Below are 23,975 nucleotides of genomic sequence, written 5' to 3'. Positions count from 1 at the left end.
TAATTGCATTTTAAAATATATGTTAAAGTTTTTTTTATATAATAGAGTAATCTGTATTTTGTAGAAATTCAAGTAACGATTTGCATCAATTGTAGTAAATACGATTTCGGTTATCCCAGAGTTCGTGTAATCGTTACACCAAACGACTATACAGCAAGCAGCTACTATGCTACGTCGTAAAACTTTTCAATGAAGTATAAGGCTTACAAATCGAGGTGTTTACTGTTTACGTTTACACCACGTTTTCGACTAAAAATATGTTCGCATCCTGCCGTTTGAGGCTCACGCGATTGGCTCACGCAGGAAACCGTGGAGCTGGCCCCTCCGCCCCCGCGCCACATTTTATGTGAAATCTCCGAAAGACTACAGAAAATAACCCTGAACGCTGGAATTAAGAGATTTCAGGCCAGTCGTGTTGTGCGTCTCAAAGTGGTAACAAGTGATATCAACATGGTTCTGGACACTGAAGATTGGGTAGGTATTTTGTAAATTGGATTTAAAGTTCGCGAACGGGCCTTGTAATTTTCAGCATTATCAAACAATGAATAAATATGGGAAGAAAATGTTTTCTCAGAGTATGCAAATCACGTCTACTATAATTAAATATATATAATTCTAATCAATTTTATAAAAAAGTCAATTATAGTAATTCCCATTCATGACTTTTTATTTCCAGTAATCTATTTAAGATCCATTAATTATAAACCTATCTATGGTAAACATAATCTATGGTAAATTTGTAAGCTAAAAAAAAGCAGTCTATGGTCCAACCAAGTTAAAGAATTATACTTAAATAAGCTTCATCAAGCCTAAGAGTAATAAATAAATAAGACTTATTAAATTTATTTATTTATGTATTAATTTTTCTGTTTCAATTTACCGACGGGAGGAGACTTATTAATGTCACAAACAACGTAGAAAATTATGACAAAATATTACTATGGCATTAATAATTGTATTCTTAAAGTAAATTATGTTAAAACTGGTGATCATATAAGCCACATCAGAAAATTATATGGTAACATTATTCAATCAGTAGGATCAGTTATTTGATAATTTCGACTTGTCTTACGCCCGCTTTATGTTCGGGATTCTTAAAATTAGAAACGTTATCCCAACAGGGCACGATATTTTAATTAATATTCAACAATAGGTTTACTGGTTTTGCTTTCTGAAGTTAAGAATCAAAAAAATAATTTGCTGCATTGTATTTCTTGATGAAATACGCATCAATGTAAATTTTAATAACTTATAATAACGGCTCAACTAAATTCCTCATATGAATGTATCAAGTAAGAAAAACTCTATTCACATAATAAGAACATAGGACACAGAATCCTTACACTAATCCTGGTGTAAGGATTCTGTGGATTTGAAACAAGACAGACATGAACCGTAACACCAAAGCTAAAAATAATCTTAATTTTTGATAGTAGTAGTTGCTTTAAACCTCTTTCAAAATATATGTTCGTTTATTGGCAATTATCATATACTTGGATTGAAGTCAAAATAGTAAATTATATTTTTTTTTCAGGCAGATGAGCTCCCGCCAGAACAGATTGCCGGTAAGATACAGATTTTAAAATACAACGTCATGCCTTGGCCTAGTGGCTTCAGCGTGCGACTCTCATACCTGAGGTCGTAGGTTCGATCCCCAGCTGTGCACCAATGGAGGTTCTTTCTATGTGCGTATTTAACATTTGCTCGAACGGTGAAGGAAAACATCGTGAGGAAACCGATATTTCTTAGACCCAAAAAGTCGACGACGTGTGTCAGGCACTGAAGGCTGATCACCTACTTGGCTATTAGATTTAAAAATGATCATGAAACAGATTCAAAAATCTGAAGCCAAGACCTAAAGAGGTTGTAGCGCCACTGATTTATTTATTTTTAATAAACCCATACAATCACGGTCTTATCTAATTTAAACATTTTTTTATCAGATAAAAAAAATACAAAATTAGTACAACACAATTATTGTTTACAACGGTACAGTAAAAAATATTTGGATAAACGCCAAGAGTTAATAGACCGCGTGGATAAATCTTCTTACTCATAGTGAATTAATTTTTCAATTCGTGAATCTTTATATAGTTCGCTCGAAATATCTGAAAGCAATTGGAAGAGGCGTAGCTCTTGAAGATTAATTAGGACACAATACCAGGTTAACAGATACACCCTCGACTTGATTAATAGTACTAGGTTTTATTAATAATTCATAATTGTGTGTGTTTGTCGTACTGGCTATGATATTACTATTATTGTTATTTATTAAATTAAAACTTTATCGGTGTTGTTACCGTCACATTTATCTGTTACTCACCATCTTTTTCTTGTTCCTACCACGGTTGATTCGAAAAGATTCGAAGCCATTAATAACATAAATATAAATGACAAAAACAATGGCAGTTATAATTATGTTCAATTAATGAAATTCTTTAATAATCTTAGTAGTAATAAGGTTATTTGAAATGATTGTATTCATGTCTATGATAATAAAAGCCTTTTGTTAAACTTTATTCAATTTAAGTTTATTTAACCAATTTCTATAAAGTTGTATATAGCACATCATTTTTAGAAAAATAAGGTTGTAAAAAAGTTTACTTCTTACGTATATACACTAGTATACGCTCACATTTATTTTTAATTTATACTTAGATTAAAAGGAAAACAAATAACATAAAAATTATAAGGCGCTGTTGAAATACTAAAAAATAAATATTAAAGGTAACGTGGAAGTGCATAACCAAATCAACAAAAACAAAATAAGAAGTAACACTGAAAATTATACAATTACCAAACTTAATCTAAAATAATAAAAATAAACTAAAAGTTAAAATAATAAAAATAAAAAATAAATAGTAGGACTTGTTGACTTGACTTTGATTTTCATACAAATTTAGTTTTCGACTTTCTGCATACACTACTGTTACGCTGTCTTGACTAGACCCCCGGGTTACAATGCAATGTTATTCAAGAGAAGCAAAAATCTAACAGAACCTAAAAAGCGTTCGAACGCCATTGAACGTGTATTTTATCTCCAGATTAAAAATTAATTATTTTCGTCATATTTACAGCGTTCGAAATATAAAATATATAATTCTGTCTTTAAACATTTTTAAAACGTAAACACAGTGAATATTGAATTTCGTATCGAATATGTTTAAACGTTTCTTTCCTCGACTGTCATGTCGTGTCGAGTGACGTTTCGGTAGATAAATGATCTATCATTCAGTTTTATAAATTATACAAGAAACATTTGTTAAATTGGTTTTTAAATTACGATAATAAATGCGTACAATTTCGTCTTTTAGCTAAGAAGAATGAAAAGTTGTAATAATTATTATCGAATCACTTTTAATTGTATTTTATTACTATACATTCGAGAGCTTCTGTACTTTATATAGTATAAAATCAAAGAAAATGTATAATTCTTATTTTAATGCTTTGATACTTACGAAAACTAAAGATAGCTTTAAATCTTAAACATTGCTTTAATGACAGATACATTGGCATTGGCTTAACAAATACAAGATCAAGTTATTCCTCTGGTGAAATATATATAGATAACTTGATAAATTGATTCCATCCATGATTATTTATTTTATACCTAGATAATTAATAATTATTTTAATTCATAAATTCATTAATTTATCAACATATTGCCTAGCTTTTTAATATCGGAACTTATGTGTATTTACAATATACAGAACATCCCATTACTCAATGTCAGAATGCGATCAAATATTTTTTATACAGTTTAATGCTACTTAATAAATTAAAAAGATTCATTAAAGTATAATAAACAGCTGCCATCAAAAATGTCTGAGGAGTTTTTGCCAGTTTTGTAATTATTAAAATATATAATTTTATAAACAACAATTAGCTAGCTGACAAACTGTTTTAGAAAAGTTTGGTGGCACCCGAGGTATTTAGAGTAAAACATTTCAGCTTTCGACAAGTCCTTATTATATTAGTTTAAGTCGTATACATTAGTACTGATTTATGTAATAATGTATACATTTTTTTAACCAGACTTATTCATAAAAGCCTTAAAATCTATAGATAAATAAAATAAAATATCGTTTATGTAACAAAAATAATTCTTTGATTAAATTTATTTGCAAAGTCAAACTAAAGGACTTTCACTAGCTGTGCGAGGACGATTATGAATAAACGTTTATTAACGAATGCTAAAGGAATCATGACTGAAATTTCAAATGCTCTATAATAAATCGAGCTTCACAATATACAGTTTCTTCGGTACGTTGGCAATCGTCCAGCCATGTTGCCACGCCATGACCCGTTTCACACCGAACCTAATGTTATTACAAATAACAAACTTAAAAGCTCTTCATAAATTACACGAAACGAATATAATTTCTGTATATAATATTTATCTTGTGTAAATAGAATGGGGTCAAAGAAATCTAAAATAAATATGATAAGTAGAAAAACTTTTTTTGACTTTTGCGGGCATAGCATGACAGGCGCTCGACAGACTAAAAACGATTCACAATATACGACAGCTTAAAAATAAAATAAAAAACAACAAATACATAGGTTTGCCATACTATGATAATATTTTAATAGACAAAACGAGATGATGATATGACAGAAATTAATTTGCCCACTGTTATTAGACGAAGAAAAAGGTTTAAAAGTTCTTTACTTAATCTTAGATGATTAACATATTTTTACACGAATCTTAATTTCCTGAAATTAAAAACATTATATTAATTACTGACAAATGACAACTTAACATATTTTATTATAATTGTCAACTGGAAAGTGACAAATATGCCCTAAGCCAGATTTATCTCAATTCGCATAGTGTGGCTTCATTAATCATATCGTTACATATAACACCTATGTTTTGAAAACTAAATTTTGCCAAATGCACATATGTACTGTCGGTCACCTCAATTAGTTGTATTTAGGTAATATTCGTATATTTTTAACGATCGTTTATTCTATATTTTTACAATTGTATTGTTTAAAAACCAAAATATTTCTAGACTTATGCAGACTAGAAATTATATACGTACACACTTGGTAGTAGGTTGATCATTAAAAATAAGTGTTGATAACTATGATACCTATGAAACTAAGATACAAAGTCAAAAATCATTTATTCATATAGGTAACATAATGTACACTTATGAACGTCAAATCGCTAATCCCCTTCAGGCAATATTAAGTAAAATTTATAATTTTGTTCATCGTCTTTGTGTTAGTGATTTCAGTTTATTAAAATACTATAATTGAACAATAGTCATATCTTTAGAACAATAGATTGTGACTTATATTGTAAACATTTTTTTCATTTATATTCAATACGCACAAGAGAAGGTGGTACAGATTTATTTAATTATTTGCATTTGCAGTTTCATTAAAATAATTGAATGATAAGTGCAATCAGCGGCCTTATGGATTTCGACCGATCTCGTCCGAAGTACCAATGTGAAACCAATATAAAAACTTGACATAAAATTATTTATATATTTTGTTATAGAATTTTATGTCGAAGTTTGTTTTTGCATTCTAATTTCAAAGATTCATGAATGATGGAATTAAATTAAGATTAATATATATGCACTTGTGTTTATATGTTATAATCATTTAAAATAGAAACTGTATATTTAAATTTAACAGATACAGACATTTATTATAATATTTACATTACGCGTTTCGATTAGGTACTTTAAACATTTGTTATAAACAAGACTCTAAGACCGTTGAAGATTATAAAGCAATCATGGTAACCAATAAAAAATTAATGATATCTTTTAATAGCGAACTTTCTAAGTAAAGACACGAAAGTATTTTTTATTTATTTATAAAAATACTCCTGCCTTAACAGGTGGCCCTAAACACAAAAAAATACAAACATGAAATTAAATAATAAAAATAAAGAAACCGACATCTCTTAGACACAAAAAGTTGACGACGTACTGCACTGGAGGCTGATCACCTACTTGCCCATTAGATTTAAAAAATTATCATGAAACAGATTCAAAAATCTGAGGCCAAGACCTAAAGAGGTTGTAGCGCCACTGATTTATTTATTTACATGGATACACACCGTACATCCTAAAATACACGTGCCTCAAAAATGTTTTCAACTAAAACTAAAATTTCAGTAAAACCATAACGCTAATAAAGTTACCAACAACTTTTCTAAATTTAGAGAACATAAACCCAACTGACGCAGACGTTCCCATTTCGAAATAGGAGCGATCGTGGGATGATAATTAATAAACAGCTAAAATCTAGAAAAAAATCGCAATAAACCGCACAACTTTGAGACAACTGCCAAGATATCTTGATAAAAATGAAGCCGACGTGAGAGATAAAATTTAGAATGTGTTGCCAGAATATAATATATGACAGCTGTTCCTTTAGTTTCGATTATAATCTTTCAAATTACACGAAGTGTTTGTTAAATTAAAGGTGAAAATTATGATTTTCAAAATGGTTGACGTCATTGGTTCCCATGAATTTAAGTTGAAAAAACCCTAGAGTATTTTTAGCCGTAACGAAATCTATCAACAAACTCCACACATCGAAAGTGTTTAGAGCTTATTTTAATATCATGACGCACTCTGAATATAATATTCGCAAATTACGGTTTTATTACAACCAGTTGCCAGAGTAATAAGTTGTCATGTAGTGTGTAATAATTCATGATTATTAATTTTCTTTTATCTTTTATAGACTATTTAACCAGATGGCTGATATTATAAATGTTATTATACGCCTACGGATAAAACTTTTGATCTTTTACGTCATAGTTACGATTTTTAAAATAAATTAAGTTTTTATTACATTCACGTTCCACAAATAATTTCAAAGGACATAATTCTATTGAATAACATTTAAAACACATTAAGTAGTGTTGTCAGCGTGCGACTCTCAGGTTCGTAGGTTCGATCCCCGGCTGTGCAACTATGAACTTTCTTTCTATGTGCACATATAATATTCGCTCATACGGTGAAGGGATTTCCTTCCGCGAGAAAAGCTTGTCTTAGACCCAAAAAGTCGAGACAGATACAGAAATCTGACTCCAAGGCCTGAAAAGGTCGCGGATTTGATTAATATTTGCTAATGTTATTCTACTTACCAAAGACCAAACTACTGTGAGAGTTCATTAATAGTGCATTTTCATGTTTATAATTGACCCTCAGAGGATCCACTCTTAGAAGTAATTCGGTGAATCTGATGTTAATGTAACGTGTTACAATATTATATTTTTTCTTAGCACAATGTATAGGTGCAATTGCAGTCGTTTGTTAGTTTATTGTTATCATGTAGGCCATGCCATGCACACACCGTCGCACCCAAAATAGCTGTTGCACAACTAATTCGCACTGCATCTAGGTGCAATGAACTACCGTTCCGCAACCGGTGCAGTCGAATAGAATTCAGTTCGGCTGCATTTTGACTGCCGGGATAATCTGTGCACTTAATTTCTCGAAATTAGGCACAAAATGAGCGGATTAAACGTTGAGGGTACGTCACAATATAAATCCTCAATTCGGATGGCAGTGTGCTAAGTTTTGTGTCTGTTACAGTCCTTCGCAAGGCTTTCGATGGCTTCGACCACAACCGCTCTGGCAGTATCCCGTGTGACTTCGTAGCTGACATCCTACGTATGATGGGGCAGCCATTTAACAAGAAGATTCTTGAAGAACTCATTGAGGAAGTCGACGCAGACAGTGAGTTACTTCAAATTTAAATTATATAGTTAATTTGTTTGGAACTTGAATTATATATGACATCAGGCTTTTGCGAGCCCTCTGGCATTGAGAGTGTTCGAGGGTACCTCCAGGTATTACTCACCCGTTTACCCCCTGTTCTATAAAATAAAAAAGAAGACATGTACGATTTCTAGAATCTTTCTTATACAAAGAAATCAAAAATCAAAGGCAAATCCTTTGATTTTCTCGTCTTGTCTCATCTATCTTGTATGATTATGTATTTTGTTGATCGTTTTAAAAATGGCATGATCGCCACATTTAGATTTTATTGCGGATCCTGTAAAATTTTATTATCCAACAGAATCTGGCCGTCTTGAATTCGGAGAATTCGTAACGCTCGCTGCCAAGTTTATCGTAGAAGAGGACGCTGAAGCTATGCAGAAAGAGCTCAGGGAAGCATTTAGATTATACGACAAGGAAGGCAAGTTTAATTCACTATTAATTACCTAAGTCACTATCGTGATTGATAAACTAATTCACCATAGTACGAGCCGTATCAATTCTAAATTTCATCAACATCACCTTGATGCCTGTAAATCTTTCACAGTCCGTTTCGCAAGGCATTTTCTTTTGCGCACTATCGAACTGTGTAATCGACTCCCAGTGGGGGCCTTCCCTGAGAGATATGAGCTCGAACTTTTCAAAATTCGAACGTACTTCTCCGTTAAAGGCCGGCAACGCACCCACTAAAAATGGTGTCTGTGGGCTGCGATGACTGCCCTTTTTGGGCGTCGCGCAAGCTCGTTTACCCCCCTATTATAAAAAAACGTCTAAGACAAGAATAATTTAAATTAAGATTCCCGAACGTCTATTTCCTTTCCAATTTAACAATTCAAATGTCATGTTAAGTCTTCGTCGTGATAGTTAATGACGGTAATTCAATAGTTAAAAAAAATATTTTTTTTGTCATCTAAGTATCCAATATATATGAAGTAATTTTATATTGTTCGTTCAGGCAACGGTTACATTCCCACCTCAAGCTTGCGTGAAATCCTCCGTGAACTGGATGAGCAGCTAACGGAAGAAGAACTTGATGGTCTCATTCAGGAAATTGACACAGACGGCAGCGGAACAGTTGACTTCGATGGTAACTATTCCACTTTCTAGAACATACCGTCAATTTGACAAAAATTGTTTAGATATTTTTTGTCTGTCTTTTTGAAAGAGCTTTTTATTATAGTCATATCATTTATGAAAACTATTAATAATATGTAATTAGCTGTTCGAGTCAATGTTCTTTGAGATTTATTCTTGATAGTAAATTAGATCTAAGAGTGTCTTCCGTACCCAAATAGTTGAATCAACTATTCTTAACAATTTATTTTTATTTTACAGAATTCATGGAAATGATGACCGGAGAATAAATTGCTTATTTATTTATATACTTTAAGTCTATCATAATTTACATTTTGGTACTTCAACATTTCGAGATATTGGACAATAAAAATTTAAAATCTATTTTAAGTATTATGTATGTATTTGTAAACACAAATTATGTTAAATATAAACTGATGTGTGTGGCTGCGTATGGTATCTCTTTTTAAATAAATAATTTACAACTTATGTGTGTGTTTTATTATGTTTCATTTAGTATTTTTCATTAGTTATTATACATATATATATATATATGTGTGTTGGTACCTGGGACATAGGTTCATAGAAGACTGATCTGACTGAACATTTTTTATTTGAATAAAAATCTTATTAATCAAACACATGTGTTTGTATACTCTAAGCAAGCTATATTTGGCTTCAGTAATAAAATATTTGTAAAGTGTAAGGGACCAATTATTGTAATTCCAGCCGCACAAGGGTTGTTTTTAAAAATTATATAAGATATTATTATTGGTAGAGTACCTGCAATAAATTGAAGCCAGATGGGACTAACAGTTGACGTACTGTAAGTTTTGCGGGTTGTGGACTGTGGTGCAACCCAAGTGTACTCCAAGAACTGGGTTTCTTAGTACCCATGGGAAATGTGCGACGGTGAAGGTCAAGGTTATTTGCGATATCAAGGTCCAGAATCAGTGTGTTGCAGAGATACCTATTATCAAAGATATTGCGCCTACTGAATGTTGTCTCCGACATTAACGACATGTTTATATGTTCACTGAGTGAATTCACAGTAGCTATATTGTTTTGTTTAATATTAATTTACCCACTTTCTTATATTTTATTTATTTATTTCGACTATGTATTTGCGTGTTGTTCCCGTGAGTATGTAAGTGCGTGCTCCTATTTCACCATGTCTCCTGCTGATAGAGTTTCTTTTGACAATCTGAGAAAAATCTTTGTTTTTAATTTATGTGGGACATGGTGTAATGGTTGCAGCTCCTTACAACCGTTGTGTAAAACAAAAAACTTTTCGATTAAAAGAAAGGGGTTATTGCCTGATCTTCTTTTCCGTTCTACGCCCTCGAGAACTGGCAGTAAATGTAAAATTAGAAGTATTTAAATGTATATTTCTTTTTTGACGTCCATAAGTGTACAATGTGTTACCTATATGGATAAATGATTTTTGACTTAGACTTTATTGTTTAAAGAACTTTATTTCTCATTACAAAAACAGAAATATTTTATTTACATGAGAAACTTAATATTAATATATACGAGCGAGATACGCGTCGCCATTAGCCGTCACAATTTTAGTCAACTATGTTCATTCCAACATGCATCTTTACTGCCTTTTTGAATTTGTCAAACACTCCAATATTGCGAATTTGAGATGGCAATTGCACTTTATTGTTTCTCGGCATTATTGTATTGGATGAATAAACGATGAAATATGATATGCTCGTGTGAAAATGTCATGAGAACTTAAAAAGGCATATCTTTAACCAGATCCATGCAACTTCCTCACAATCGAGTAGTTCCGAGGGAACCTTTTGTGTCGCAGGAGTCTGCCAACCGTCCACGAATACAAAACAAAGCTAATTACAAGGCTAAACTAACAATCTACGAATTTGTAAATGAGTATTTTAAAACGGTAGGGAAAACGTTTGCTAAGACTTTACGAGACAAAAATAATAAAACCGAATGCCAAATTGTCCTAGATTATTTTGTCATAAAATACGGGGAATTGGCTTAAAGCCAATTTTAAATCACTGGTCGCGGTGGCTTTTAATTCACACATTCACACATGTAGAAACTAGAAATTCCCGTTTTTTCAAACTTGATTTTTATGATAGTTCTTTTGCCCACTGCGCTATACAAATGAAACAACTAAACGTATGAAAAGCTTAAGAATCGTGATGTAATGGGTTTAAGCGGCGCCTGAAACAGGTATTGTTAAAAAAGAATATGTTTTTTTAAATATATTTTGCTTATTCCCTGACTATAAATCACTTATTTTTATGTACAACTTAAGTAAATGGTAATGGTAACCTGGATGATTAAGCATTATATAAGATATTGTTGAACATTATTTATTTTAAGTTTATCTGTTAATTCTATTCCTATAGCTTTTTCAGTGTATTCATACATTGGACAGTCGGTCAGGACAAAGTATACGTTAGAAACTACATAAATTGTCTGAAAATTAAAAAAAATCTGAAGGAATCGTATTGACATAAGAACACTTGAAATAAAAAATATGATAGCCATAATGTGTCTCTTTTTTTAATGAATTTTCCCCTTACTATTGTCTTTATTATAGTCACATGTGTTCACAGGATAAAAAAGCCAAATTCATCCTATAAAAGTACAATGGAAATAAAACAATTAGTAAATATTACATAATATTTTAATTACAAATCCTTGATTTATATCAAGTTGAATCTTGCGTAAAAATCGTCAATTAAATTAGCGTAACCTAAGTAAATACAAGACTTCATAAATGCACAATAAATAATTACACATAGTAATTTTCAATTATATACAAATTCACATTTATATAATTTTACAAAAGCGACAGCGATTTCTATAATATCCTTATTACACTGATTTAGCTGATTTTTTTATCAATTATATTATTTTAATATTAAAACAATTTAATTAGATTTAGTTTTTATAAAAGAAGTAAAAATAAACAAGGGAAAAGTTTAAAATCGCTGGCGTCCTATTTGACGAGTTTATCGAGCGCTTCGAAGATGGTGCTAGTTATTTATATGAAATGAGTGTGCTAAATTATTTAAGTAGTTGAATTTTTTACATAAAATTTATGAGCCTTAATACTGAGATTTTAGTAAAAATAATATTAACTGCAGTATTCAGGGATTTTTCATCATAAATTAAGAATATGAAGCATTAATTATAATAAAAAAGAATATATTTTTATATACTTACGTTAGAGACCTTATGTAATGTGCATTTCGTTAGTAAAAATAAAATTAATCTCATACTTACAGGCCTACTTAAAACGTAGGCCCTGCTAAACTAAATCCATCATATAATAATCCATACGGCAGATATATATTTTATATTATTATTATGATGTTTCTATAGGTTTTTAAATAATAGATATATATCTTGGCTATATATATATATAAACCAGCCAGCTTTAACACATTTCACTTTAGCCTGAACGTTAATAAATCTTAATTAAAATTCGAATCGATAGATGGCGCTATTGCAAATTATTGTTAATATTATATCTGCCACATGTGTCATCATAAAATATCTTTAAACTTAACAGAAGCTTAACGGATAATATATAATACAGGAATGAAATGTAACTAAGACAACAAAATATATATGTATTACTAAATTTTATCGCAAAAATAACTGTTTAGAAATACCTCCTATTCATTGAAACTAAATGAGTTTTACACTTCTAAACTGATTTTACATAATTTATAATTCGACATAAAACATAGTTTAAAGTGCGATAAACTGATTTGGTATTTCTAAATAAGAGCGAACTTTATTTAAGCAATCCTTTTGATTATTTCTATAAAATTGATTAAATGGCACGTTAACAAATGAAGTACACTTCTTTTGTATAGAAATACACTGTTGTAACTATATACCGACTATTAACAAAAACTATATCAGTTTACTGTTTTAAATACTTTGTTCAAATTATTTTTTGTTAAAACAGTGATATAAAACTGATTTAGTTTTAATTAATAAATTATGCGTTTCATTCAAAAATGGAATAGGAATTTGAACCATGAAAGTGAATAGCAGATTTAAAACTACATTTCAAAAGTCAGTAAAAATTCATTGGTAACATAGTCTAATTTAAGTCTTCGAAGAGTCATTTTTGGTATTTTTTAATAACCGACGTGAAATTAGATAAATAATTTGAAACTGGTTAGTATCTATAGTTTATTAACAGCTATAAATAGGTACTTTAAAACCTCAAAGCTATATTTTTATTTAACACGTATACACAGTAGGCCATAAAAATTATTACGTCTAAATCTTTAATACGCAACTCGTTTATTCCAATAGAATGTAGAAATGTTAACAAACAGGTCATTAACCTTTGGTTCGGTTTAACTATTCAAATACATAGAGCACGTTTTATTTTGGTTACATTTTTACTCTACCCGAAATTTATTAGTCGCTACGAAATGACTTCGTCAATAAAACAAATATCGAATTAATATCGATTATAGATCATAGCACACACGAAACCATAGACATTGTTATAAGTCTAGCTGTCAAATGTCAATGCCTAATTTAAGACGTCTATTGACAGTTGACATTTATCTACACTCTATTAAAATATAGATACGTTCATAATCAAATATGTAATCTGGCATATTTGATTATCGTAACTTCGATGCTGAATTAAGACTCCATTAACACATTATAGGTAGATTTGCGCAGCCCCATAGCGTCTTTAAACATCTATATCTATTTTGAACACTACCTAGGAGATCTCGTTTTGAACTATTTAAATCATGAATCAAAAGCTAATATCACATATTTTAAATATTCGCCATTGATTTGGACCAGCAAAAATATGTGTAGTGAATAGGAATGTAAGCTGGTTTGGCGAGGTTATATTGAGCTATAGGTGGTACAATTATTACCTATGCTTTATTTTCTAACTATAAGTAGTTTATGAATACTGTTAAGTAAGATCTTCATTCCATTCCTCTTCGGCGTTGCAGCTTTGAGCTGCAGCGTTGAAGCGCAAGCAACAAGCTGAAAATAGTATTTAGTTAAAGGTAATATGATTTGTATTACACACAGATAATGCAGAATTCTAGGTATTAATGTATGTGGTCTAACGAGTGTAGCTAACGAAATTTTATAAGTTTTTAGCGTGACAAAAAGCGCTAATTATAAATTCTAAATAAATAATTGGCAACGAAGACCATGATCAAAAGATAAGTCATCTTACAAATATAATATATTATGCCTTTAACACTTGGGAATTTAGAGAGCGTATAAGTCCTGATTACATAGAGAAACAAAAAGTTATACCAATAAAAAGCAATATCTAACTCAACATTTCAACATGGAACACATTTTTCGGTCTAAGTCATGCCAGATTCCTCACGATATTTTCCTTCACCGTCAATTTAATGTTACATTGCACGGCCGGGGATTGAACCTACGACCTCAGATGATCTCAGGGGGAGAGTAACACGCTGAAGCCGTTGGCCAGCGGTGCTCTACTTCTTGTGTTATTTGATCAAATTATAAATAAACCACTCACCTAACATAGCCACACTGGCAGTTTTGACTAGTGACATTATCGTCTTAAATGCAGTGGTGGCGGCCTCGCGCGACTATTATTCCGCCTCGGTATGGCGCTCAAGTTTGGTAAGCTGTGCTCTTTCGACTTGACAGCTCGGCCGAAGCCTTTCCGTCCGCGAAGGAGCCAGGCCGGTTGGGAACCGGCGGGGTCACACCACGCGGCCTGCAACCAGTTATGAGGTTCGGCTCCGATGCGGGTGCATTCCCTCGCGTACGCCCTGTATGCGGCGCAATGGCACCGAACACCTGTGCAACTGCACGCATCTAATAGGCACGCCTCCTTGTAATTATGCGGGTTCACTTTCGCACCGCATTCGGAAAAAGATTCGTGATGGTCGAAGGCCCGACACAGACGACGCACTTTACTCAGCTTCGACGCTTTGCACCGCGTGTTCAGACCGGGACGTTCCTGACGCCTCGTACACGCCCTGTGACCGCCCACTCGCCACGAAGTACCGAATCTCCATGTATCGTTTATCAGCCTGCCGTCACGTGTCCTCATGTCATCTCTCGCCACGGAATTAAAGTTACCGCAGAGACCGCACAGCTGACCTTTATACGAGCTCGAAACTGTCACTTCCAGAAACCCTTCCCCGTCCCACACCATCTGTAGGCCTATATCAGACTTGAGCACGACTGAACCGTTGCTGCGGCTAATTTCGGCGATGCCTTTTATAATATGAGGCAAGGCTATCCTTTGGCCGTTAACTTTTATACGCATTTTTCGTCCCATGTTTATTTTAGTGGAACCAATGCGAAGTGTTGCGGTGCGTGTCCAAGAGGAATGTGAGGTATTTCTGGCGTCGTTCGATATCCTTATGGAGAATGTGTGATTCTTACAATCTGAGACTAGTTGATATTTGCACGACCCTTGAAAACTATAAAACTTTCCATCGAATGTCTTGTAGTGTGGGTCGCCGAAAACTGTACATATTCCGTCTATGTCGACACATTTTGGGCAACATTGGCCGGGAGACTGTCGAAGTGTTTGGTCTGGGGTACAAGAGAGCGTTGGACATCTTTCCATGGCACATCTGGGTTCACCACCGTGACATTCACAGGACTTGCAGGCATCTAGTTGCCACGTATCTCCTTCCTGGAATAAAAAATCTTATCGTAATATTTTTAAGGTTACATTTATGTAGGCAGTTCGTCAATCGTATTTTATTAATATTACTTTTAAAACTTTGAGTGTTTCCTTTTCCGCGTTACATTTTTAAAATTGTTTTATTATATAATCTTTGGAAACGCAACTCTTAGTATTGAAAACATTATATTAAATATTGAATATCAATGTAAATATTATGTTAATTTTATCTCTACTAAATATTTCAAGGCTTAAAATCAGCAGAAATGTCCAAATTCCGTGAGAAAAAGCAAACCTAAGATTTCAGGCACCTCACATTCGACTTCTTTGCAAATGTGGGCTGATCCATTTTAAAAAAAGTCCTAAGTACTAATAATTTGCTACTTTACTAGTTTAATTTGTTAAAATGCTTATATATATATATATAAAAAGGAATGCAACTGGCAGCCTTATCGCTTTAGAGGTATCTCTATTAGGCAACCAAATTTATTGTTTTTTGTATTGTTTAAATTACCCATATATTTATGTAACATTTATGTTTACTGTAATATTTTATAAAATATAGCTTGTAACATATAGTGTAGATATAACATTATACATGACGTATTGAACTTTAATAAATAAATAAATAAAAGAAGACTTAAAAAAGTTTATGATATAAATATGAAAAGAAATATTACCTGATAAGTCTTTCCCGCCACAATACAAGCGGCCTTAGCCTCCTCGACGTTGGGGCATTCCGGGCAACACTTGCCCGGTGGGGGGGGCAGCGCACGCGTGCACGTCAACACGGGACACGTGTGACGTGCGCACACGGCGGTCCCGTTGATGCACGTGCAGTCAGTGCACGGGTCTACTTGGAATTGGCTCATGTGCGCGTGATACTCCTTGCCGATTATACACGGCTTTGGTAGCGAGCTTCCTGAAACTATAATAAAACTTATTTATTTTTATTGATACAAAGGGCTTTTAGGTATGTTGAAGATATCTCAAGACTTGGGTTGGGTTCATAAATATTAAAACTCTAAATAGGGTAATAGTTTTTTGGCATTTCATGAGGCCTACACTACAAACTAACACAGACAAAGCGCACGCTTAAAGCTGTGGGCGACACTTAAATACAGAGTGTAAATATATTCACATACTCATACATTCACTTTAAGACCTTATCCGAATTTTGTTTGAGTTATCTAACGACAATTTAAAGACTTTTTATATTAATACAATAGTTTTAAATAGCCGGCAACTCACTCGCGAGCCCTCTGGCATTGAGTGTCCATGGGCTTAAACATCAGGTGAGCCTCCTGCCCCCTGTTCTATAAAAAAAACCCATTCATCAATTTTGTCACGCCCATATTTCTGGCATGAAGTTTTAATATTAATACCTACCTTTTATAAAATTTCATGTTAGCACTTCTTTAGCAGATTGATCTGTGCGACGACTACCGTATTTGTGTGCTTTTTAGAAATACCCACATGTTTCGATAAAATGATGCTGGATTTAAGTAAATTTAATATTTGAATTCTTACTTGGTAGTATCTTATCAGCTGTTGGGTGTGAGCATCTTGGACAGCATTCCCCAACTGGTGTGAACTGTTGGGCCTTCGCACAAGGCAGCACTGGACACGCACGCTTGGTACACGACAGCGAACCTCGCACACATCGACAAGACAAGCACGGTTCCTCTGGGATCCGAACATCCCGACCTTCCCAGACTCGCTGGCCGTTTATAACACATTCTGAAAATGTATAGAAAGATTTAAAGTTAAGCTGAAAGAGACCTGCTACAGTCCAAAAATATATTGTCAAATAACAATGCCAATGATTTTAGTATTGAATTAGCGCTGATGACACATATATAAAATCATCGCTATTTAAAGAATTATTACTAATATTAGGGCCAAACATATCTTGAAATTTCTTGTAGAGTGCAGTGCCTTTCTTATTTTTTTTGTATATGTAAGCACACGAGTTTCGTATACAAATAATATTTACTAATTAAATTATATTATTAACGAAGTAAAGTACCTCCAAAAGGTATACAATAACTATCTTGTAAAGGCTGTACTAATCAAGTATATAACATTCTATTTATACGTTAATTATAAGGGTTTGTAAAGGTATAATTATGAATCTGTGGTAAAGGCACGCGGCCAACTGTGGGCGCTGTGTGCGGCCATACCTTATTCATCAGGATTGATTCATCGTTACCCGTACTTATTTATTGACGTCGGTTAGGAAAACAATGCGATTTTGTTTTTGCTCGATTAGGCGATTGTTATTTTAAACGGTCACATTCCTTTTGAAACTGGCAGAATATGAATTAAATTAGAGATTTTAATTAATTTAAAAGCTGTAAATTTTAGTCGAAAAATAGAAGGTATTATTTTTTAATTTTTTTATAGATATATTAGATTTTATTAGATATTTATATTTGTTAGATTTATAGATAAACAAATAACAGAACACGTCAAAATTATAAGAGATGCAACGGGCGGCCTTATCGCTAACAAGCGATTAATTCCAGGCCACCCTATTATGGAATGAAACTAAAAAACCAATATGATGGGTTAAATGCACTAGGTGCTTAACCAGATATTATAAAAAAATGTAATAAAAAAACTAAAACAATGAGTCATGTTTATAAATCTATGATTTAAAGCGTACGAATATATATATACCTGGAAATCCTTAATCGGATTCCTAGCCAAATAATCATTAGAAATGTATCAGCAAATCAGCCAAAAACCAAATCACAATGCTTGAAATTTTAACTGAAATCTTTGAGCTTACAGTACACGACTTTGTATACAGTTACAATTTTATTATTATACTCCAATTAGTATGCAGGATAATTCGGGGCGTAAAACTAACAGTTATGTTTTACGGCTTTGGCGAAGAGCTCGTTATAATAAGTAAAATAATATAAGTTATCGGCTCATAAAATATATAGTAGGGACTATAAATTCTAGGGAATAAATGAGCAATCACTACAGGTCATAACCATGGCACAGGCAGACATGGCAGGCACTATCTGCCTTAAAAATGACCAGGACAAAATCATTTATACAGAAATACCTTATATTATAATATTCTAAATCACGGTGATCATGCCCTAAGTCTTCATTTTTAATTATTATTAAAAATGTATTATTTTATATTAAACATAAAATAAAACAATATAATTCCGATCAAAATGAATATTAAAATAGAAAAGGAGGAAAATAGCTTGGTACTTTTAATAGTAATAAAATAAATGCAATTAAAATCCGCTAAACATTTGCTTCATTCCACACGTCTCATGTCTATACAAGAACTCAATACAATATTTTCTTATGTAACTATTTAGTTATTCCATGTACGTAGCACGAGTATATCACAAGATAATTATTTTAATTTCTCGGGTCGTTGTCGCGATCCGCTCAATAATAACGATAGCACTTAAGACGGTACAAGAATATTAATTAAAACGTGTATTTTATTTAGTTTTTTAGTCGGACTTATATTATGATATAGCAAAAATAGTTCTGTAATAGTTGTTATCTATGACAACATTGGCAACGAAGATGGCAAAGTTAGCTCAATTTTTAAGATATTCATAACTAATACAAAATCCTGTTAAGATATTAATATATAATCTTAGCAAACTCTTCGTTAAGGTTCGTGTTTTGATTTTTTATTCTGCTACTAAGGTCTCTTCGGTCTACTAAAGAAGTATAAAAGAACGTGTCTAATACATTAAAAATTGTTCGGGACAAATTTTGGTGGCAAAGTAAGCTCAAATACTAAAAATGGTTAATCATAATGCTACATTACACTTTCCATTATAATATTAAACACGATATACAAGCATGAATATCGGTCAAATGGATCGATTTGTGATGTCAATTCTTAGGTCAATAAAAACTTCTTAAAGATACAAGCAAAAAACTTGATGACCATTTTTGCTGAGCCCCAAATAAAAGGTTCTGATAAGGTTGTAATAAGATGTAAGAGAAACAAAAAGCTAATGCAGCGTGGGGATCGTAAAACAAACAGGGCAACCTCTAAGCCATCCAGGCGCGGCGGCTTTGAACGGACAAAAAACCTTTTAAGTATGTTGTTAAGTTTTTGATTTATAGTCAATAATAGAGACACAACGCCGTGGGAGACTTTCAGAACACTAATGTATATAATTTTAATGATTCTGTTAGCCATAACAAGGTTTGGGAGTCGTCCTTCAACACGCTAAATGAATTATGGGTGGTCTTATTCCTATTGAGGAAGGTAGGCAACTAAAACATTCCATTAAAAGATCGTAAAAAATAATTATTAATACTATTTCTTAGCTTTTTTGTGATTATATGACAAAAAGTAACAATAAAAAAATAGAAAAGTTTTCCCGCATTTCTCTTTCAAAAACCTGTTATTTTATTTTTTAATAAATAATTGTAAATTGCTTTTGAAGTTATACTTTTGGCGCGTTAGGGAAAAATTATGAGAGAAAATTTTTACGATGCGCGGACACCGTGACAAAACCCACACCTTGAAGTTAGCTATACATAGTCAATATTTCAGATTTTTCAAGTTATACTTATTTGGCGCGTTGGGAAAAATGATGAGAGTAAAAATTTTTTATAGTCTACAAATGTAGAATAAGGCGAAAGAAATAAAATTTTTGAAAGGTTTTTATCTTGTTATGCAAAAGAGTTATTACTTCTAACGTGTGTACACTTATGTACATTTTTTAATATACTAGCTAAATCAAAAGGTGTAACAATCAATCAATGATGACCGATAGAGACCACCATTTGGTATTATACCATACAATTATTGTTGAGTGCTCTATTGTCTAAAGGCTACTGCGCATCTTGTATTATTATACCATTGTCACCAACCCACGTGGGCGATCCTATATACAAAAGATTTATCGTCCACTTCATAGAATATTTATAGAACCGATTTAAGCATTAAAAATTCACCTTCGTAAAAAAACGGCATTGATTTTTATTACAATTACTAAAATGTTGTCTAAGCGACTATTTAGACGGATTTTGGTAATTTCGATTAAAAAAATCAGTGCCGCTTTCTGGTGTGGGCTTCAGATTTCTGAATCTGTTTCATGATTTCATAATTTAATAAGTAGGTAATCAGTTTGTGCCTGACACATGCCGTCGACTTTATGGGTCAGACATGATGGTTTCCTCACGATGTTTTTCGCCGATCGAGAAAATGTTACACATAGAAATAAAGTCCATTGGTGCTGAGCCGGGGATCGAATTTACGACCTCACAGATGAGAGTCGAACGCCGAAGCCACAAGGCCATCATTTCTCAATTTCCAATAAATCACTGGTTAGGTAGGAAGTGGCACACAGAAATACCTATATTGTCGTCTATAATGGACTTTGAGAGTTAATTCTCATTCAGAAGAATGTTCAAGAAAAGTTCTCGGTATTTATATGTATAGCTGAATATAGTCGCGGGCAGTCGTTATAAACTTAAGACTGGTATAAACTAACTGCGTGTATTGGATAATGAATAGCAATAAAACCATAGGAAGGAATGTCGGTTATTCTCAAAAGCGATTCTGTAGCGTCATCACGAAAATTACTATTATTTGATTTTGAATTAATAATCTTGTTAAGGTCTGGGAAGGTAAATTGCCCAGCTTTTTGGTTTTATTGAGCTCGCATGTCGGCGTGTTTGTTTTTGAATGGGGTTATAAGCTTTTTTAGCCGCGATGGCGACTGGGTGGGCGCGTGCAGGCTTATTACTAAATATGGCTATGGGTGCACAATTCTAAGGCGATCGCCTTATAAGAATAGTATAAGGAAAGAAATAGTATTATGAAGTGACTGTAATTGTGCGTAAGGATAGTTGTTATAAACAAGAGTTTCTATTTCTATGTTACTTAAATGTAATTCTAACGAAGTACAAATGTGAAATAATAATAACGAAAGTTTTGATAAAAAAATTACTATAGCTATTTAAGATATAACAGCGCACCGACTAGTATTAACTTATAGATATAGAAGCGAATCGATAGTACGGCGAGTGTAGCGAGTGTACTACTAATATGTAATTGTACGGCTAGAAGCTAGCGTACTTCTAGTAGCTAATTGTAAGGCTAGAAGCTGATCATACAGAGTACAACTAGTGAATAATTGTACAGCTAGAAGCGAATCGTGCGATTCGCTACCGATAGCCTTTTTCGTAATAACCCTACGACGATGCCATGAGACAGACCCGCGCCAGCAAAGCAATTTCATTATAACTTGAATGTGTGCGTACATTCTTTGATGGGAAAATGCAGCATACAATGGGTATTGCAGTTATTACTTTGTTTTCTTATTCTTCGAATTAAACTTCTCAGTATTGTTCAAGAGCCTTTTAAAACAAAGCTTATTGGTTTAATGTTTCATATATTTTATCTTTTTCTTGAAATCATTGCTTGAGTTGGTGGGTGGTTTTGTATGTGATCCGATAGATTTATGAAATTGTTAAACAAAGACAAACAATTGTCTTTGGGGCCGATCAAGTATATCGTTGGCTCTATAGGGGGGAGAGGGGTTTTTGATTTTCTTATTTGATCATTACGTCAACAGTAATCATTTACTTTTTTACACACACCGTCTACGTTTGAAAACAAAATGCATTTTCGAGGATTCCTACAAAAATATAATACGTTGAATTATTGTTATTTTTAAGAGCTTTGCTTAGTTTTACTGACAAGAGGAAGGGGGGTGGGGGGTTAAATCCTGTAAATCTGCTTACTTGAGCGGCCCCTTGGAGTATAATTTATCGTTTTCTAATGTTCTTTATAGACACTTTTTTTTTTTTTACTTGGAGAAATGCTTTGCGCATACCCTTCCGCGGCGCGACTGCTTGGTGCAGAAAGATTATGTGGGACTCGCCATTGTGCATACCCACTAAAACCCCAAGGTGCCACCAACAATCGCCTTATGCGGGATGCGGTAACAGCAGAGCCTCATCCGCTTCCCAACACGCGATGCGGCGGTTGCGTCCGCCTCTTCCCGCCCATTGTTGATTTGTGAGGATGCTTGACACAGCAAGCATCTTTCACAGACCGGGCCATACGCATTTACAAATAGCTAGGGGAGATCGGGATAGACACTTATTTGGGTTAACTATTTCTCAACTGTTGTATGTAATTTTCTGGAAAGACAATTTTATTTCTGGAATTTGTGCACAGAATTCATCTATTTTATTTACACATAATACACCTTATTCCGAAGGGGCAGGGAGAGACCGATCTCTTGCTTGCGACTTGCTACGGTTTTGACCATGCTTGTCAGTTTTTTTGATCTGTCCCTCTAATATTTGGTCCACGTATGCACAGTACGTACCCTTCATGTGCATCGAAGTGCATAACTTAATAAGTAAGTCAATCACCTAACGCAAATTGTTCTACCTGTTTTACATAATATAAAGTACATCACGAGTACACAAGGTAATATAAAATAGTACCTGGTATTCGGTAATAAAATGTATCCGGGGTTAAATTTATTTTTTATTTTTCAAAAGGTTTAGGGAACTAATATTGAGAATATTGTTTTTTGTAGTCTCGAAAAATGAGATGCTAGCCTTCTAAGAAAAAAAACATTTCTTTGCCAAAAATCAAACTTATGCACTTAAACTATGTATGCCACACTGTAACCTACAACTCAATCATAATACTTGTCAAAAGTTTCAAAGCTTCAGTAGTGTCTTACTATTTACCACATAGGGAAAATTTGCCTAATTTTATGTCTTAGGAGCAAATTCGTGCAAGATAAAATCAGTTCATATTTTAGTTGAAACAAACTGGGTACATTTTATTTCAAAAGGTAATGCGTATTTTTTTGAAACTAATAAATAAACATTACGAATTATTATTAATGACATAATTACCATCACAAACAGGGCAATTATAGTGTCGTTGGTGTTTCGGATTATCGCACGGCGCATAACATTCTGGCCGGGAGATGGTGACGACTCCAGCTTCACATCTGTACAGCTTGCCGCTGTCTCCCCATTCTGTATGAGAGGCGTAGTCTGTGCCATTGTACCAGCATCCCTTGCAGCGGGCGCAGCAGCCCTCACGAGGCATCACAACCGCACAATCTTCCATTAGACCGCACTCTTCGACGCCTTTTCGGCACTCCACGAAGCCGTTCTGGAATGTTGAGATCTAAATTAATACTGTTTTTTTTTTATACTGTATTTACAATATAATCAATCTCGAAGTAATAATAAATATAATATTAAAAAAGTGATAAACAAAAAATTCAGACTAATTATAAATGTATAATCCCTGTGGTATGGTAGGTATACCTTTAAAGCTGACAGCATTTTTTCGATATATTGTGATACTTGTTCGTTGAACAATTTTTTTTTTAATATTCAATGTTTCGGGTATAAGCAATAAAAAAACAAGTTTAGCAAATTAAATTAATTTCCATATCATAAGACTATACGAAACACGTGTAAAT

At 33.1% G+C, this 23,975-nt stretch overlaps 2 protein-coding genes across 4 annotated transcripts in view; one reads left to right on the top strand and one right to left on the bottom strand.

Moving 5' to 3' along the window:
- Positions 1-343: 343 nt before the first annotated feature.
- On the top strand, positions 344-9,323 carry LOC110994634 (troponin C). Its single transcript, XM_022261412.2, has 6 exons — positions 344-474; positions 1,535-1,565; positions 7,575-7,718; positions 8,062-8,181; positions 8,716-8,847; positions 9,096-9,323. Exons 1-6 carry the CDS (start codon positions 451-453, stop codon positions 9,122-9,124), a joined length of 480 nt encoding a protein of 159 aa, XP_022117104.1. The 5' UTR covers positions 344-450; the 3' UTR covers positions 9,125-9,323.
- Positions 9,324-11,520: 2,197 nt separating this feature from the next.
- The window catches only part of LOC110994625 (BMP-binding endothelial regulator protein), a 54,309-nt gene continuing 41,854 nt past the window's right edge, over positions 11,521-23,975 (bottom strand). For all 3 annotated transcript variants that reach the window (XM_045628908.1, XM_022261400.2, XM_022261399.2), the window contains 5 exons: positions 23,395-23,659; positions 17,032-17,241; positions 16,182-16,429; positions 14,374-15,510; positions 11,521-13,856 (listed from right to left, as the gene is read on the bottom strand). In XM_045628908.1, coding sequence (XP_045484864.1) covers positions 14,410-15,510; positions 16,182-16,429; positions 17,032-17,241; positions 23,395-23,659 — 1,824 coding nt within the window. In that variant the 3' untranslated portion in view covers positions 11,521-13,856; positions 14,374-14,409. The remainder of the gene's footprint in view (positions 13,857-14,373; positions 15,511-16,181; positions 16,430-17,031; positions 17,242-23,394; positions 23,660-23,975) is intronic.

The sequence above is a fragment of the Pieris rapae genome, chromosome 7 (genome assembly GCF_905147795.1).
Source record: "Pieris rapae chromosome 7, ilPieRapa1.1, whole genome shotgun sequence".
Classification (NCBI taxonomy): Eukaryota; Metazoa; Arthropoda; class Insecta; order Lepidoptera; family Pieridae; genus Pieris; species Pieris rapae.
The sequence above is the reverse complement of the archived record's forward strand: the minus strand, read 5'-3'. Positions and strand labels throughout refer to the sequence as shown.

Coding starts and splice junctions, on each gene's coding strand:
- LOC110994634 (XM_022261412.2), top strand. CDS start 451: ATGGTTCTGGACACTGAAGATTGG. Junction 475..1,534: donor TTCTGGACACTGAAGATTGG/GTAGGTATTTTG, acceptor TTTTTTTTTCAG/GCAGATGAGCTCCCGCCAGA. Junction 7,719..8,061: donor TGAGGAAGTCGACGCAGACA/GTGAGTTACTTC, acceptor ATTATCCAACAG/AATCTGGCCGTCTTGAATTC.